At 55.8% G+C, this 18,181-nt stretch overlaps 1 protein-coding gene across 4 annotated transcripts; it reads right to left on the bottom strand.

Moving 5' to 3' along the window:
• Positions 1 to 513: 513 nt before the first annotated feature.
• Positions 514 to 12,853, bottom strand: AMPD2 (adenosine monophosphate deaminase 2). 4 transcript variants are annotated; one of them, XM_015534969.2, is made up of 19 exons: positions 12,216 to 12,387; positions 11,227 to 11,458; positions 7,061 to 7,191; positions 6,696 to 6,826; positions 6,077 to 6,145; positions 5,867 to 5,978; positions 5,432 to 5,618; positions 5,055 to 5,196; positions 4,850 to 4,939; positions 4,465 to 4,594; positions 4,113 to 4,307; positions 3,894 to 4,025; positions 3,524 to 3,687; positions 3,143 to 3,269; positions 2,888 to 3,051; positions 2,509 to 2,629; positions 2,041 to 2,214; positions 1,691 to 1,801; positions 514 to 1,542 (listed from the first exon to the last, which is right to left on the bottom strand). In XM_015534969.2, exons 2-19 carry the CDS (start codon positions 11,315 to 11,317, stop codon positions 1,333 to 1,335), a joined length of 2,481 nt encoding a protein of 826 aa, XP_015390455.2. In that variant the 5' UTR covers positions 11,318 to 11,458; positions 12,216 to 12,387; the 3' UTR covers positions 514 to 1,332. The 4 variants fall into 4 exon arrangements, with proteins under 4 accessions (XP_015390455.2, XP_007076476.2, XP_007076477.2 ...); XM_007076414.3 differs by lacking the exon at positions 11,227 to 11,458 and having other exon boundaries at positions 12,216 to 12,853; XM_007076415.3 differs by lacking the exon at positions 12,216 to 12,387 and having other exon boundaries at positions 11,227 to 11,681.
• Between the last annotated feature and the right edge of the window lie 5,328 nt (positions 12,854 to 18,181).

Genomic DNA, 18,181 nt, shown 5'->3' with positions numbered 1-18,181 from the left:
TGCAGGGCTCGAACTCACGAGCTATGAGATCATGACTTCAGCCGAAGTCGGACGCCTAACCGACTGAGCCACCCAGGCGCCCCTGGACATGGCATTTTAAACAAGTTGATGTCCCAAGTTCGAGAACCACTGGCCTCAGGTCTGCTTGGAAATAACATGTTCCCACATGTACCCGGCTATCCCAAAAGGCTGGAAGTGAGAAAGTAGGAGGTGGAAGGGGATGCTGGCCCCCTCAAAGTGGTACAACAGGGGTGTGCCCTAGACCTGGGGTCAAGTGTCTACTTCAGGGGGGACAGGCTGGATGAGAGCCTGGGGCAGCAGATGGGTCCCTGGTGGACCTCTCCTCCCACCCAGCTTCCTTCATCAGTTTCCACGTGTGCAAATACACATCGGCCAAGCCCAGTCACCCACTTTAGGATTCGCTGTGTACCTCTACCCACAGTGCTCCTGGATCTACCCTCAGCCACCCCCACCATGACTCTCCCTCTCCCAATAGACATCCCACCTGCCTCGTTACTTAAATAACCTTTATTTCTCATGCACTAGGAAAGATGGGATTGTATGAAACACTGCATTTCACAGCAAAGACCTCAGTCCAGAACACAACACAGGGGACCAAGTGGATTCAGGTCTGGTCAAAACTCTGGGGATCACAGTGGGGATACCACCTCCAGGGCTGGTGACAGATTCAGGACCCTCCAGCTGCAATGGCTCCAGATACAACACAGGGCAGCTGCCCCCTCCCACAGAGGCACAGGAAGCTGACACCAGAGGAGCATGTAGACCGGAGGAAGGACGGAGAAGGCTGCTAGGCAGTGACTTGGTGGAGGCGGTGGTCCAGCACCTCCGAGGCCCGAGTCCAGGCAGCCAGGGCTGTGACCGAGTTCAGCCCAACTGTGCTCACCACAGAGCTGCTGGAGCTCCACGGACCCTCAGCAGGTATGCACGGGCCCCACCTGACTGCTCCCCGGACACACACACACGACAAGATCTGCCCAGGCAGGACCCCAAGGGCTAGAGGGGCCAGCCCCCCTCAACCATCCCTAGCCCCTGTGGACACTTAGATGCCCACAGGACAGCCAGGCTTCAGAGGGTCCTGGGACAGGGCCATTGGCAGGGCAGCCAGCAAAGCCAGGCCTTCAGGCCCAGACAAGGGCAAAGCAGATTCTGGGCACCACTTTCACAGAGGTGGCACAGGGACAGATCCAGGCTGGAGACATGCGGGACAGAACAAAGAAGAACAGACACATGCAGACACAACAGGGTGGGAGGGGTCTGAGAATGAAACGTGGTCGAGGTGCTGAGATGCAGGGAGCCCTGTGTGGGCCAAGCTCACTGAGGCCCCGGGCTTGTGGTGACACCAGCCTCCTCCGGGATGGTCTCCAGCGTCTCACTCTGGACAGCCTGCGTGATGAGCGCCAGCTCCTGGCACAAGGTCTCATAGCGGTAGCCCACACGGATGTCCGGCACGTTCGTACGGCGAATATCATTGCCCTCAGGGCCCTCCTTGGTATAGTTGGGTCCCAGCCAGTGGCTCTTCACCTGCGGTGGGCACGGTTATCAGGCAGGGCCTTCAGGGGCCACGCCCCAGCCCTGAACCATCCCAGGGCCAGCATCCCTGGGACCTCCCCAAATGCAGAGAAGGAGAGGAGAGGGTGTCTGCCAGGTTCTGGGCGGGCGGCTGTGGTACCTTGTGGGAGAAGCCGCTCATGAGCACACTGTTGCGTGCCAGCTCACACATGTCGCAGGAGCTGAGCTTCCACACCTGGGTAGCGATGCTATATTCCTCCATCAGTGGCTCCTGCACAGGCCAGTTTCCCTCAGACAGGTGCACCCGGGCCTGCCACCCAGTCCCTGCCCACCCCTACCCTCATCCTGTACCCGCGCCCCACTCTCCCCGGGAATTTGCCATGACATGCTGCACACTCCACCAGCAGGGGGCAGCACCAGCCCTGAGGCCCAGGCGGTGGGGGGGGAAGGAAGGGGGGGACCTTTGCAGCCTAGAACCACCGCTGGCCTGGATGCCCTCCAGATTCTGACCTTGGTGAAGTGGAACTGCAGGGGATCGTCAGTGGACAGCGAGACCATGAGACCACGAGACAGGTACTCAGGCAGCGGGTTCCGGTGATAGCTGAGGAAGAGGCTGTTATTGCTGAGTGGGGACATGGCGATGCCAATCTGGGCCAGGTAATACAGGTACTGCAGGACTGGGGCCTGGGCAGGCAACAGGGAGGGAGGACCTGTCAGAAGGCCTCAGGGCTGGGGAGGATACCCGGTTCTGGAGGGCACAGGCCACAGGAAGAGGAGATGGGGGAGTCCGGGCTCAGTCTCATGTACAAAGAATCATTTATGGCCAAAATCCAAGCTGGGGCCTCCCTGTGGAGGCTGGGGTGAGGCAGAGTGCAAACTGAGGGTTTGGTGGGAAGGAAGATAAGCTGCTGATGAGGCCCAAAGGGTTGAAAGGAAGGTGAGCAATTGGGAGGGGTGGCTGCAGGTGCACACCCTGACCTTACGCAGAAGCAGCCCGTGAGAGATGTTCTCCGCCAGCATGAAGGCCGACACCAGGTGGTGGATGGGCCCGGCTTCCCCACAGTGCGGCCTCAGCACAAATGTGTGGAAGCCCCTCTGCCTGGGGGCATAAAGATAGTGTCAGCTCCCGAGCCTGGGCCCCTGAGTCCCCACCCAGTGACCGTGTGGGTCTGGGACAAGGGGCCAGGGGCAGATTCTTGGCTCTGAGAGCTGAGCCATGGAGCCCTGAGGGCGTAGAAAGAACGCACTGGGTCCAGGAGTTGGGGCAGGAGGAGGGTCAGGGCTCTGGTGGCCCCAGGCCAGGGCAGCGGGAGAGACAGTGGGGGGAGTAGAGACCCTACCCTGGTGGAGCACGCACCTGCGCAGATGGTTCAGCATGGCCATGTTGGCAAAGGTGTAGTACAGGTAGTAGGCATAGGGTGGATTGTCCTCCTCCACCCAAGCCTCGGGGAGAGGACTCTCCAGGTTGAAGACGTGATTCTCGGGCTTAGACTCATCATCCACACTGTCAAAGCCATCCACCTGGCACAGGACCCCAGGGTCAGGCCCAGAGCTACAGCCGCACCTGAGGCCAGCCACCCTCCCCACACCCCGCCCTGTGCCGCCCCCTCACGTGCTCCAAGAAGAGGTGCAGCTCGGGGTGGCTGGCAGGGTGCACAGTGGCCTCAAACAGTGGCAGGAAGATGTTCTCCAGCATCTCTTGGAAGTTGGCCAGCTGGCCCTTGGTACGGTACACGTCACTGCAGGCGGGACGTACGCACACAGGACGTGCAGGTCAGTAGGCACCAGAGCTTGGCCCGAAATCAAAGAAGCACTTTTGAACCACACTGGGTGGGCCAGGCTGGACAGACCATGAGTGGAACCGGGCAGTTCCTCTTCTACTCAGAGGGCTTGGCTGGGACGGGGGGGTCAGCCATCCCTGGAGGGCAGGAGGTAGGCCCTGGCCCCTGGAACTCTGGCCCCCACGCTCCCTCCCACTCCAAGGGCCACTCACAAGAGGCGGGGCACTTGCACGAGCCAGCGCACGTTGGGGGAGTGTACTTTGTGCTTCACGGCCCAACAGGCCAGCTTGTCCCACTCGTCCCTTGAGCGCCCATAGATGGAGAGTCGCAGCTCCGCGTTCTGGTATTTGCTCTCCTCCAGGTCTGACATCACCTCCTGAGAGACACACATGGGGCAACCATCACACTCAGGCTCCCACCGTCCCTGTCTCTGCACCCACCATGTGTGCTCCGTCACACGTCTTCATGCCTCTTACCCACCTTCCTCACCTGCCTCCCTGACACCAGACTCCCACGGTCTGGGGAAGGGCTGCTCAAGGCTGCTGCCCCTGCACATGGGCCCTGGCAGCCACTCCTCCTCACCTTGATAATGTGGGCAAAGTACTTTCCAGAGACCCTGTTGTCGGTTTTGATGAAGATCTCTCGGAGGACAGACTCCCCAATGGGGTTGTATTTGGCATTGAACTTGTCAAAGCGATGGAAGGTGTTTCTGTCCTGGGGAAAACAGGCAGGCCCAGGTCACCCCTGCCCCTGGTTCACATACTGACCCGGCCCCCCCGCCCCTGTGCCACCAGGACAGACCGCGTGCATGTCCAGCGTGTCCACACTCAGGTCATAGGCAGTGAGATTCATGCTCTCAAAGACCTCCCGCAGCGTCTGCTCGCGGCCCTGCTCCACGTGCACGATCTCCTCCAGGTGCCACTTCATCGCCCGTTTGATAAAGCGCAGCAGGTGCTTCTGGTTCATGCAGGACGAGGCGTGGATGTGCGTGTCCACCTGGGGTGGAACGGGGCTGCTGGGTTCCCTGGAGGCCAAGAGAGCCTGGGGCTTGGGCTAGGAGAGGACTCTGCACAAGGAATGCTGGGCAGGGGGTCCAGGCCCTGCAAGGGAGGCCAGGCAGGGGTGCAGGACCGGGCATGGTGTGGGGGCCCACCTTGCGGATGTTGTAAAAGTCTCGGTGTGGAACCTTCTTCTGGGCGGCCAGCTCCTTCATCTCGTTGAGCAGCACGTGCATCTGGAACTTGGAGCTCAGGTACTGTAGCCGACGGTAGCAGAAGGACTTTCTGGGCAGGAAGAGAACACGGCAGGGGCTCTAGGACACGAAGAGGCACCTGGGGAGGGCCTGGGTAAGGAGGCAGAGAGGGAGGGGGTGGGAGGGTGCAGGACTGAGACTGCCCAGGGGGCAAAGACAGAGGGAAAGTCTAGGACTCAGTGACTGAGAAGGGGTGAGAGATGGTGGCAGGTGACTGGGGCAGGGCTGAGGCTGGAGAGTCCAGGCTGGGAAGGGAGCCAAATGTCCGGGACAGGCAGGGACTCACATGGGGCCATTGATAATCAGGGCCATGAGCACATTGACATCTGCCACAAATTCCTGCAGGTCAGGGTATGGCAGCTCCATCTCTGAGCAACTGACACATAGTGAGAGCTTAGGTGAGAAGAGCACGTCGTGCCCCATGGAACCCCCTAAGCCAATGCAGCCCCCACACAGCTCCCCCCGCCCCAGCACTCCCCACACCGGCTTACTGATCATCAGGTTCCCTGCGGGTGTAGACGTGCACCACGCCCTGCACCATGCGCAGACCCAAACCCAGGTCCCCAGGCATGGTGCTCGGCTCACAGTGCTCATATGGGTGCTGCTCCAGCGCAGGGGGGTGCACCGGGGCATCTACAGGGATAGGGAGGGTGGAGTCAGGGCCAGGGCTCCTCCTGGCCACCCACTGCCCAGCCCAGAGGCTCCATAGAGGGCGAGAGCTCCTGCCCCTGCCTCCACCCACCATGTACGGAGAGGCTGGAATGAGCCTGGGTGGGAAGAAGCAGGCAGGGTGGAGGTTTCTAGGCACCAGGCTCAGGGAGCCTGGGACACCAGGGCACTTAGAGTAGGGCATGAATGGGGGTCCCACCAGCAGACACAGGGGTGTCAGGGCCCTGCTCATAGGTCCGTGTCTCCAGAGGCTTCTCAGCCAGCTGCTGCAGATACCGCCGGGTGGTAGGGCAAAAACTCTGCAGTGACAGGGCCATGTACTTCTCCCGGATAAAAAGTGCCCGCACCACACTCTTGGCTGCATCCAGCAGGTCTGTGAATGGCACCTGGAGACAAGGACATGGGGTCACTCTCCTTGGTCTCAGACCCACACCAGGCCCACCCTCGCCTCTTCCCCAAGGCCTTGACCCTAGAAACAGCACATCAACTAGCTAACAGCCAGACCCTCTGCCCCTCCAGCTTTTGAAACAAGAAATGCCCACGTAGGCCCACCCAGTTCCCAAGCTGGGGGAGCCAGCCAATGGAACACCGTGGAATTGAGGGGAGTGAGACCCAAGGCCCTGACCACACTGACCCCACACTTCTCCTCGCCGGAGATGGTGACCCGCTGAAATTCCCGCTCTAGCACCACGTCTCGGTCCCGCAGGCCCCGGTCACCTTGCCCCTCGCTCTGCTCCTTGAAGAGCCTACAGGGGGAGAGTAGAAGGGAGGGGGCTGGAGCCAGCGGCGGGACAGGCCCCAGCCCCACACCCCCACATCCCCTGTGCCCCTCTGCCCTCCTCACTGGAAGTCTGATTCACTGTCTGTCTTCAGGAAATCTTGCTTGGCCCGAAGCAGGATATCTGGCTCCAGCCTAGAAGTGAGAAGGGCAAGAGGTCAGGCAGATGACAAGAGACAGCCCTTGTTCCCAGGTCCGCAAACCGTGCTGGCTGCCGTGCACATGTTGTTCCTCATGGCCTCGTGGGGCTGTAGAACCCTGCACTGTGGGTGCTGGCTTGCCCGCATTAGATATGAGAAAGCACACCCAGAAGTTGAGCAGCATGTTCTAGGCCACTCTGGTGGGTAGAAGACAGAACCAGAATTCAACAGCCTAACTCCAAAGCCTGTGTTTCAGACCGCTGCTCTATGCTGCTCCCTAGTGGGCCCCAGAGAGAGGGACAGGATGGGAGAGGGACAGAGACAGGGCTCTGAAAGTGTCCCAGTAGAGACGGAGGGACACTGGGCAGATTACCCTGTGCCCCCTACCCCCAACCCTACAGCTGTCAGGCTGTGCCCTCTCCTACTGCTACCTGGCTGTGTCCCCCTACAACAGTGGCTGCCAGGCTGTGCCCCACCCCCCCACCCCTGCAGCTGACTGTGCCTGGTCCAACCCATAGCTGCCATAGCTGGGGCTGGGGGCTTACTTGACATCCTGGCTGATCTGCCTCTCCAGGCGCTGCCTCCGCTCCTCCAGCTGCTCAATGGGGCTCTCCTCAGGGAACTCGTACGGGGCACTACGGAGCTCGCTCTCAGCCAGGGAGCGGCTGAACAGCTCCTGGTGGGAGGGAAGGAAGGGTCAGTGTGTCCTAGCCCTCAGCTGCCGGGCCCTCACTTGCTGAGTCTAGGGATGGGTAAGGGCAGCAGGAGCTGGAGGTACCTGGGAGAGGCTAGGGATCAGGGCACAGCCAAGCGTGAAGTAAGGGGACAGCTGAGATGGAGGGGTGTGGGGAGCAGAGACAGGGCATGGGGACAGCGGTGGAGGGACACAGGGTGAGGTGTCAGGCGATACCTCGGCAATCTCCTTGCATTTGTCATCCATAGACGTGCGTAGGTCGAGTGGGAAGTGCTTGAGGCAGGGGGCAGGGCCTGGCAGGGATCGGGCAGACTGCAGCGGAGGGGCCCCCAGCCCACCCCGAGCCTCTGTGGAGACAGTGATGCCAGGGTCAAAGGGTGGAGGGCAGGGCCTGTGCGCTCTAGAAGCGCTGGGTCCCCACAGGTCCCAGGCCTGCCCCAGAGAGAGGCCAGGGCTTGGAAAGTGGGCAGTCCCCCCTCAGAGACTGAGGAATGGGCCTGCATGTGGCTCCCAAAGGACCTCACCCTCACAATCTAGCACAGGGCCCCTCACGCATTCCAGGCTCAGGAGTGGGGGTCCTGAGTCTGCCCCTAGAGCAAGTGGATTCCCTCACTCCAGGAATAAGACTCTGAATCCTGGACTAGAAACAACTGCCTCGGTAAGCAGGAGACCCCGCGCAGGCAGGCACACGTACACACACACGTACACACACACACACACACACACACACACACACACACACACACACACACACACACACACACACGGTGCTCATTAAGGACCCGGTGGTCACGCTAGCAATCCCCAGCCCACAGCTTCCAGGCCGGCCAGGCCAGGAGCAGACCTGCCCCTGGCCTCAGCAATCCTCCTCAAGAAACCAGGGCCTGCACCTGATAACCCAGACCTACACAGCCCAGGCAAGTCACAGCTGCCACTTAGCTCTGAACTGGAGACCAGACCCTAAGGGAAGAGGAGGAAAGGAAGTGGAGGACCTGGTTGGCAGCAGTAACCCTACCTCCTCCCCAGTGGCCTGCCTTCTCCCCCAGGACCCCAAGGCTGCCAAGATGTGGCCTGGCCCCGGCCCGCCCCTCCCACTGCTGGCTGCCCCTCCAAAGGGAGCTGCCACAAACAGTCTGCGCCACTCGGAGGCCCCAGGATCTGGGCCGGAGGCCCCAGGGAGGGCCTGGGGAAGGGAGTGTCAGAAGCCAGGGCCTCTCCACATGGAGGACAGAACTCCTCAGCTGTACCACCAGGAGGCTGGCACTAAAGGCCTTGAAGCTGCTAGTCTACAGGGGCTGCCTGAGCTCCCAGCCAACCCCGAAGGACCCTCCTTGGGCTCACCAGCCCCACCCTCCCCACCAGGAAGCTCTCCACACCCAACTGGGCTTTCCCAGCCAGCTCTGAAGGATATTCCCTTCCAGCAGCCTCCTTTCCCCTCTCCACCGCGTCTCAGGGACAGATTGGAGGCTCTGCCCAGGTAGCATGCTTTAAAGTCTGTGGACCCACTTCATGATCCCCCAGAGTAGGGTCCCAAGGCTGGACAAAGGGAAGAGGAGGTGCCTGCGCCAGATCCAGGACCCAGCCCCTGCTCTCCCGGGTGTCTGCCTGGGTCCTACCTGCAGAGTTCAGGCAGCTCCAGCCAACAGCCCTGTGCCCCTGGCCCGCTTGTTTGCTGAGTGGAGCTGTAGCCAGTCCCCCAGGACAGCTCAAGGGGCCGGCACGGGCTGTACCAAGTGCAGCAACATGCAGGGGAGACCCTAGGATGACAGCAAGCAGGGGGCTAGGGAAGCCCAGGGGAGCCAGAAATCAAGGAAAGGAGCATCAGAGTTGGGAAATGAGAGGAACTGGAGAAGTGAACAGGGCCTTAACCTCTACAGTACCAGGGCCCAGCCTAAAGTGGAGCCCCCAAGGGGGTGGACCAGGGTAGGCTGATAAGGGCTGGGCAGTCTGGCTGAGAGAGGCCAAGCCTCCTTAAAATGCACTACCATTGGGGATAGTGAGTGGATAGGGCCCTGCTGGCCAAAGGGTAGGAGGGGAGAGAGGTAGGGGTGAGCAGCCCTCATTTCCAAACTCAACAGCCCCAGGCCACTTCATCTGCCCAGAGGCCTTGTTTTGCTCCCCACAGTCCCCTGGGTCCCCTGACTATGGGGTTCCTTGAGACAAACAAAGCCTCTTCTAGGGAGAGAAGTTGGGTGGCAGTAAGAGAAGTGACTCACTCCAAGTAGGGACCAGTTACTGAGTTTCTCTGCTGCCCAGCGGGGCTGGTTCACAGCTGCCCAGACTGCTAACCCCCCGTTTCAAGCTTATCACTGGGGACGAACCATCCAGGAGAAGCATGGGAGATAAGGGACTAGAATTTGGAGAACTTGAGTCTGACTGTTCCCACTTATAGCATATCTCTGCCTCCCAGAGGCCTCAGGTCCTATAATAATGGGGTGATAAGTGGGTCCTGCCCTGCCTAGCCACAAACTGCCATAAGGCTCAAAGAGATACGTTTCTGCAAGTGTTCTGTAAAACACCATAATCTGTGATTTTGAACTCCAGGGGCCCTCCAACACCTCTCACTTTCCCACCTACTAGAGAGGGTGAGAGGTTCTGAGGCCCAGCTCAGACCAAAACAACCAAGCAGTGAATGGTAGCAAAGAGGACAGAACTTGATGGGGGTGGAGACGGGGGCGGGGGCGGGGGGCGGGGGGGGGGCGGGTGGAGAGACACAATCTCATACTTGGAAGAGGGCAGAGCAGGAAGAGGAAAGAAAAATGGGCACTTGTTCCACACAGAGGGTGTAAGACAGAGCTCAAGGTTCTTGCCTGCCCCAAAACCTTGATCCTACACAACTCCTCACCATTCTAGCCCCCTGCAGGAGAGACCAACCACAGACCTCTGGGGCTGGTCTCTATCAGGTCAACAAGAGCTGAATCCAAGGTCCTAATCTCAACTTCCTCTCTTAGCAGAGTGGCCCAAGATCTACACTGAAATGCAGGGGACACCAGGACAGGTTCCAGCAGCCAGAGCCATTCGTCCAGGCTGCAGGCCCCTGCACAGGGCTGCTGGGGTTCACTAGAGGTATATACTCCCTGAGGCCAGGCCTAGAAGACCCAGCTGCCTGTCTGCTAGTCCCATCCCCTGAGTCTGTGCCACTGCAACACACACACACACACACACACGCACACAAGCAGAGTCCACCAAAAGCCAGAAGGGACTGCTCCCATCAACTCCAAGATCTTGTCACCTCATCTACCCTCTGCCCTGGAGCCCCCTCGCTCACTGCCAAGACTGCCTTAATAGGCAGAGAGGTGTCCGAGGCTTTGACCCATAGATATCAGATGCTCCCACCAAGTGACCACCCAAAGGTATACAGATCTAGCTCCAGGGTACACACTGTCTGGATAGCCCAGACCTGGACACAGAAAACACAGACCCTCAGGACTACTTTCCTCAGGTCAGGATCTTCAATGGCATAAGAAAACAGAGGCGGTGGATGATTAGGCTATAGGTACAGACTGCTGCTGAGGGGAGGGGGTGAAAAGACTGGCTTGACCAGGTCACCAAAATGGGGGCGGTCCTTCCTTAGTCAGGAAGCCTGGGGACAGCAGACGGCAGGTAGATATCCCTCAGCAAGCACAGACTCAGGCAGTCTAGCCCTCGGGGAGATGGGCACAGCTACTCCACGCTGCCTGCTCCAAATGGTGCAGAGATGTCTATCAGAATAGGAGCCAAATCAAAGGGTGTAGGAGCACACACAGGCAGGCAGTGGCCCCAGCCTGAGCCCCCAAACAGGCCTGGCCCGAGGACACCCCATACTTATGAGGAAGCTCACAAGACAAACCAGGAGAGAGCAAACAGCAAATAACAGATACCGTTGAGCCCCCAGCCCTGGGATGCCCGGTAGCAACAAGCGTGCCCTAACATCAGACCCCCAGGAAGGGGAATACGGACCTCGGGTCCTAGGAAGGGGCACTAACCACAGGACAGCCTGAGACTGTCTGGTGAAGCCACAGCTGCCAGCAGTGTGGCCAGCCCACAAACCAGTCAGTCCCACACATCTCCCTCTCCATTCACACACACTCCACATGCAAACGGTCTTAAGCACATCCACATGCTGACACGTGTGCAAACACACCTCTTGCTGCACCCACACCCGCACCCACTCCTCATTACAGAGGGCAGCACCCCCAACATAGAACATAGAGACCTGTCATCTTCCACCCCACCGCCCTCTCTGCACCACCTCCCAAGCCAGCCGTCCCTGGGATAGAGGACAAGGGGCACCACCGCAGAGAGGGCGCAGGAGAAGGGGTACCCCCTCTGATGGGACCAGTAGCCAGGGCCAGCGGTGGTGGGGTAGAGCCAGTGGCTGAGGCCAGGAAGCACACACTCACCTGGTACTGCAGAGGAGGCCTGCAGGCTGGCCAGCTTCTTAAAGGGATATTTGGCCTTGGGACTGCCGGCGCCAGATGGGTTGGATGCCATGGCTCGCGCCGCGGAGATGGCGGGGGGAGTCTGAGCCGCACCAGCTGGGCCTGGCTCTGCCACATCCAACCCCTTCCTCCGCCCCGCCCTCAGCGGGAGTGACTGATGCAGGAAGCAGAAGCCCCGCAGGCGGAAGAGGCCCTGGCCACGATTTCTGATGTTGTCTAGGCAACCTCGGGGAGGGGGACCTCCATCCCCGCCTCTTATCCCTTCCCTTCCCTCCTCAGACCCCGGAGTGACGCGACTGATGGGTGCTGGGCCTGGGGGGATGGAGGTGAGCAAACAAGATGGGGAAGGGCCAGCCCTTAGCACTCCACTGACCCTTTCAGAGCCCTTGCCCCTTGTCAGGGATCTGGGGCAAAGGAGTCAAAGTCCCGGCTAGCTGGTCCAGCCAGCATGGGAGAAAAAAATCATAATAAACAGGAATCCAGCGCCAGCTCCAAGCTCAGAACACACTTCTTTCAGAGCAGGCATGCTCCGTGAAAACCCAGCCCCTCTGGGACACAGTCCCCTTTTCTCTTCTCCGTCAGACACCCAGCCCCAGGGGTAGCCCAGCTCTGGGAGGATGGGGTAGAACAGAGAATCCCAACCCAGTAGGGAGGAGCCTGTCTTGGGAAAATTCCACTGGTCGGCAGGCGCTACCTTCTAGGAAGGCAGAGAGGCCAGGAAGCAGGGGCGTCTCTGGGGGGTCTGGGAAGGAGACCCAGCGACTTCTGACTTTTCTGTCTTTTCCGCACTCAGGTTCTGCTTTCCCAGGCCTGCCCCAGGAGGAGACGGCCACCTTCTCTAGGTCTGCAGACTGTGCTGAGACCCCCCACCCTCTTGTCTCCCTGGCCATGTACTTCTCTGTCCCAGAGACCCTCCCCCCCCCCCCCCCGACACAGGCACAGACACTCACCTGAGGCCATACTGCCGGAACCCGGAGGGGTATGTGGGAGACTGCCCGCCAGGGTCCGCACAACCGGGAAGCTGGGGTCGCAAGGGAGGGGAGGAGGGCTGAACCCAGACCCTGGCCAAATCGCTCCAAGGATCCCTGGCTCTGGCACCGAGATGGAAGAAGTAAGGCAGTCTTTCAAAATTGCCCGCAGGCGGGAGACGGACCTCCGCGGACCTCGGCCGCTGAACTAGCCTCGAAGACCCCGGGGAGTCCCGACTTCCAGCTGTCTGCTCAGGAGGCGAGCAGGCCACGTGCTCCCCAGAGAGCAGGACCCGGAACTCGTCTGTGCTTCTTTCAACACTCTCTGGGTGTTCAGGATCGGACTATCATAGCTGGACTGTGGTGGAGTCACGCAACAGGTGCGACCCCACCGAAGCCTAGCCAGCGCCTCAGGGCGTCTCAGCCGCCCCAGGCCCCGCTGTGCCCGAGGCCCCGCCCCCTCCGGGCAGGCCCCGCCCCCGCCGTGTTCCTCTTCCCCTCGCCACGTGGGCAGCCGCCACTCCGCAGTTAGCCAGGCGGGTCTTGGGCAAGCGTTGTGCGTCAGCTTCCTCATCAGTGAAATGGGGCGGTGTAATTGCACTCAAGGGAGTTGTTCTGAGCATGAAACGTTAAGCACCTTTGCACGATGCCTGGCACAAAGTCGATGGCCCATAAAAGATAACTAGTATTGTCTCAGGACTCCTTCATTTTGTTTTTTAAGATTTTATTTTTAAGTAATCTCTACACCAAAGGTAGGGCTCGAACTCACAACCCCAAGATCAAGAGCCACAAGCTCCACCAACTGAGCCAGCCAGGCACCCCCATTCATTCACTTTTAGAAGTCATTCCTGGGCATTCTCATTCCGTGTCCTCTGCTTTCTTCTGGCAGGCATAGATAAAACAGGGTGTGTCCTGCAATCCAGGCTCTCCTTCCTACATTTACTTATGTATTTATTGGTTAAAAGCTTAGGCTCTGTAGCCAGAATGCCTGGGTTCAATTCCAGACTCTTCCACCTACTTTGTGATTGACGGGGAAGTTACTGGACTCTCTGTGCTCCTATTTCCTCTGGAAAATGACTGTAAGAGACCCTGCTTTGTATAGTGGTCGTTAGGATAAATGAGTTAATATAAATTAAGTGCTTAGAGCAGTGCCTGGCCTGTAGTTACTACTCAGTTATTGTCTGTGTCTTATCATTGCTATGTCCTTGTCCTTAGTTCCCTGTTGACAACCTCATATGGTGATGATTCTCTTGGTGGCCTAGAAAGAAGTGGAGTTGGGATGTTTGGAGAACTGCAGACACCCCACCCAGCCAGCACCCCCACTCCCAAGTAACACAGAATCCTACCTAAAGGGAACGGGGGGAAAGGGGGGAGCTAAGACTTCACTAAACATAATCAAGTGTATTAGCAATAATTAATCTTTTCCCTATTTCTCCACCTGTGGGAGCCCTTTGTTCCCCACACCCAGTTGTATTAATGCTGTTTGTCCAGCTCCTCCCAGTTCTCCCCTACAGCCAAATTCCTTCCCAAACTCTGCCTCCCCCACCTCTCCCCAAGCTGGATTCTGGACCCTGGACCCTACTATCTGTGTGTGTCTGGTGTCACATCTATTGATTTCTGCCTGCTGCTCCTCCTTACCCTGGGCAAACTCAAAAAACTATGGCCTCCATAAACATGGCGGTGGGGGAGTTCACCTCACAAAGAAGCAATCAAACCAATAAAACAAAGGAAATAACGATGTTTACCCATCAACTTAGCAAAGATTAAGGGGAAAAAATCCTAATACACGCAAGGGTGTAGTGAGATGGGACACACATACACTACTGGACACGAACATCAACATAATCTTTCTGAAAGCCATTTGGTAATACATAATCAAGAGTCTTCCAAAAGTTCCTATTATTTAACCTAGTAATTCCACTTTCAGGAAATTGTTCTTCTAAAGAGCTGCCAGAAAAATATGCACAAATTTGTTCATCACTGCAATGTTTATCATATAGAAAGGCTGGAAACATAAAGGTCCAACAACAGGGAAATGTTTCAATTTTGTCATATGCATGCAATGAAATACAACAATTAAAAATTGTTCTTGGAGAATTTCTTAATGAGGTGGAAATGTTTACAATGTAAAGTTTGGTTTCAAAAAAATGAATGTAAAAATCTGTACATACAGTATGGCCCTAATTATATGACATATATGCATAGAAAACAGACACACCAAAAAGTTTACAAATGATTATCTGTGGGTGGTAGAATTGGGAATTATATTTCCTTCTTTATACTTAACTGCATTTAAAAAATTGTCTACCATGCATAGCCATTACTTTTATATAAATCAAGGGAATAGGAAACAACAAACAAATCTGTAACAGCCTCCACACCCCACTCCCAACAGACCCTCCTGGGTCTTAATCCCAGACTAAATTGGTCTTGGGATCTTTAGGAATCTTGAAGCTGTTGGGCTCTCAACAATGAATGACAAAATAAATCTCAAAATTAAAAATCAAGCAGCAGGTAACCATGTAGAATGTCAACTGTACTCTGATAAAATGCATATTTTGACATAGTTTTAAGGGGCGGTAGCTTGCATTGGGCTAGGTCTCATTCGGATTCTCCCTTAATCCGGACCTACTTACCTAACCAGCCCATAGGTGGCAATCCCTGCCCTCCACCCTACCCAGGCAAACCGGTTCACTAGTCCCTTCATGTTCCTCCCTAGTCCCATCTGCAACACACCCTTCACCCCACAACCCTCCCCTATTTCCAGGCCATTTGGTACACAGTGCCTGCTAGGAAGTGTGTCCTGATTACAGCTAAGCATCGATCTCTCCACCTACACAACACCAGTAAGAATCTAAGCGGGGTTCACTGTCTACCCAAAAACAGTTTGGAAAGTGAAGGAGTGAGTCATCCTCTTTGGCCTCCAGCTTCTTTCATGTTGGGGCCATAATGTTGTCTTTGAGCCTCTGAGATCTTCCCTAGCTCTAAATACAGCTCCCTCCCTCCTACTCTATTCACCAGATGGTTCCTTAAATGGCCCTCCCTGAACCCCGGGCCCCCACTCAAGTATGCTCCTTAATTCTCTGAAGAAGGCTTCTCTTAGCCCCTGGCCCGCAGCTCACTTGTGATGTCAGCCTCCCCACTAGGCCAGACCACTCTGCAGACACCGGACTCTGGAGAGAACACCTCTAGCCTCACAAAGATCCTTGGCCAGAACAGTTTCCCAAAGCATCCCCTATGCTTAGATCCTTCTGGAACCAAGCTACTTGGTTCTGGTTTCTCAGCTTGTTCAAGCAACCTGTCCCCCAGCATTGTTTACAACTCCATACAGCTGCATCCACCCATACTAGTTTGTAAGTATTCAAATGGCTCTAGCCATGCCCTGTCATTCCAGGCCCTCACTGGCTAGCCCCAATGCCCCTTTGTTGTCCTCTCCCAGCCCTCCTCTCCACGCACCTTTCCCTGCACCTTTCCCTCTCCTGCCCCACCAGTCACATCTCATTTCCCAGTCTTCCCAGAGCACACGTTGCACCTCGGGCCTCCATGCATTCTCTCATGCTTTCTTTCCTCTCCCCAAAATGCCTTACCTCCGTTTCTATTGTTGTTCTGCTTTCTCTGTTGCAAGTCTGTTCATTTTAGTTGCTCCCTCCTTTCTTCTACAGAATTTTTCAGTCTGACAGTTAAATGTGTTTATAATGGTCTTTCCTACCAGGGGTGGAGGGTAGGTTTTAAACAGCTTTGAATTCTCCAGCACTAGCACAGTGTTCCTTCAATTCAGCTGCTTCTCTGTGAATTTACCCCACCTCTTCCTTTGGACTGGAAGGTCCTGAGGGCAGTTCTTCATTCATGACCTCCCTACTCCAGCTGAGACAAGGCTTTCTCCACAATCCCCATCACTGAGGGTAAGACAGATCCTGAGGTCTCCCCTTAGCTCAGGAAACAGGACCAAATTTGTTGGGAAATGGTGAGTCTTTCTTCACTCAAAATGATTGGTTATCAGGCTGTGAGTAGGACTCCTGAGCTCTAGATGATTTTGATGCTAATTTATTAATGTGAGGATCATATTTCTGTGTTTCTAAATGGGAATAGCACGTACATGCTTTTCCTACTCCACCAGGTCACTGAACCCAAATGCAATAATAAAGTAGAACAGTCACAGTTTCGAAAGGCATCAGAGCTGAAGACGGCAGGCAGGAGGTCACTGGCATCAGGATGGGTCAGCACAATTAGAGGCCAGGCAAGGGTCAGGAGCTCTCTTACTCAGCTTAGTAGTCGGAATGGGAGCCCAGCAAACTACAAAACAAGTAGGAGCAGCACAGAAGTTTGCAGAGGTGGTAGCTGAAAAAGGAACAAGCTCGAACATTTTCTCCATGCGTCAAACAAGTTAGTGGTTCCTTTAACATTGCAAGTGCTACTGTTTTCGAGCTCATGCATGTTGCCTGTTTCCTCCAAGTGTTCTTTCACTGGCTGCTTATGTGGGGGTCGTGGGAAGAAGGATCACTTGATTTGCTCATTAAACTATAGGACCTTGAACAGGTTACTTACCCCTCAAGTCTCAGTTCTCTGGTCTGTAAACTGGGGACAGAGCACTTACCTTGAAGTTAGTGTGAGAATGAACTGATAGGAGCCACATTAACTCGGCCAGCACAGTGGCTGGCAGTCCCCTGCTCTGAACACAACAGGCTTCAGCACAGCTCTGGCCTAGGTGTAGGTTACCAATATTGTGGGTAGGCTAGGGCTGGGCTGGGGAGGTATAATTACTGAAACCTTATAGCCAAGATTCCAAGACAATCACAATTTCAAAGACACTCTCCTGTTTTAAGTCAAGAAGCACTTGCCAATTTTTGATTGGGAAAACATGATCACTAGGGAAGGCACCGTGGCGGCTACCTATTTCTCCATCAGCCCTGAGAGTCTGGGCTCCAGGCCCAGGGCTTCTCAGTCAGATGCTCAGATATGCAGCTGAAAGGTGGTGGAAGGAGGAAAGAGCTCAGCAATGGCTCAGGGTACCTGGTAGGTGGGAGGCCCTGGGGCTCCCTCCCAGCTTCTCAGTCCAAATGCACAGGCCACTACAGTGCAATTCCACTCTAAAAGGAAAGAACACATTAAGCCCTTCAAGCTCAGGTTAAGTCCTCAACTCCTTGGCTGCGCATTAGAATCACCTGGGGAAATTTGGAAATCTCCACACCTAGACTGTATTCCAGACCAATTAGATCAGTATTATTTTTTAAAGCTCTCTGGGTAAATTCCAAAGTACAACAAAAGTTGAGAACCACTCTTCTGGATCAGGTTTTTCCAAACTTGCCAGATGATGATAATCACTTGTATTAGTTTAAAAGAGTTTCTCAGGATCTGGAATTAGCACTATTGCCGGAACTTAATGATTCTAAAGCACACCCCTTTATAAAAACATATAGGATATTTTAACATCTTTGAAATGTGAGTGATCTTCCAATCAGTGAGACCTAAGATTCGATAACACACAGAAACAAGCATCTCAGGTGATCCTCATGATTAGGCAGGTTTGAGGAAAAAACAATTCCCTAGTACCTCCTAGGGCAGCACTTCCCGAACTTTAACATGCTTAGAGTCACCTGCGATCCAGTTAAAATGCAGGCTCTAAATCAGATCTAGGTTAAAGCCTGAGATCCTGCACTTCCAAGAAGCTCCCAGGTGATCTAGGCTGCGCCTTGCACCACATTTTGGGTAGCAAAATCCCGAAGTACTGAGGAGGCTCCACCAGCAACCCACTTAATTAAACGGAAATAACTGGCATAGAGAAATATGACCGATGGAGAGAGTCTTCCATAGGTCCAAAAGAGAACTCCTGGGTTCCTCTCTGGCATTTCTTCCCAGGAAGGGGCAGCTGGAATGAGGGCCAGAGGGAGGGCTGCCCCAACCTTTGCAAAGCCAGAGGCTAGAGTCCAATTTCCCAAGGAAGCAGTTTC

This window comes from Panthera tigris, chromosome C1 (assembly GCF_018350195.1).
Source record: "Panthera tigris isolate Pti1 chromosome C1, P.tigris_Pti1_mat1.1, whole genome shotgun sequence".
In the NCBI taxonomy this organism is placed as follows: Eukaryota; Metazoa; Chordata; class Mammalia; order Carnivora; family Felidae; genus Panthera; species Panthera tigris.
This window is presented reverse-complemented; position numbering and strand designations above follow the sequence as displayed.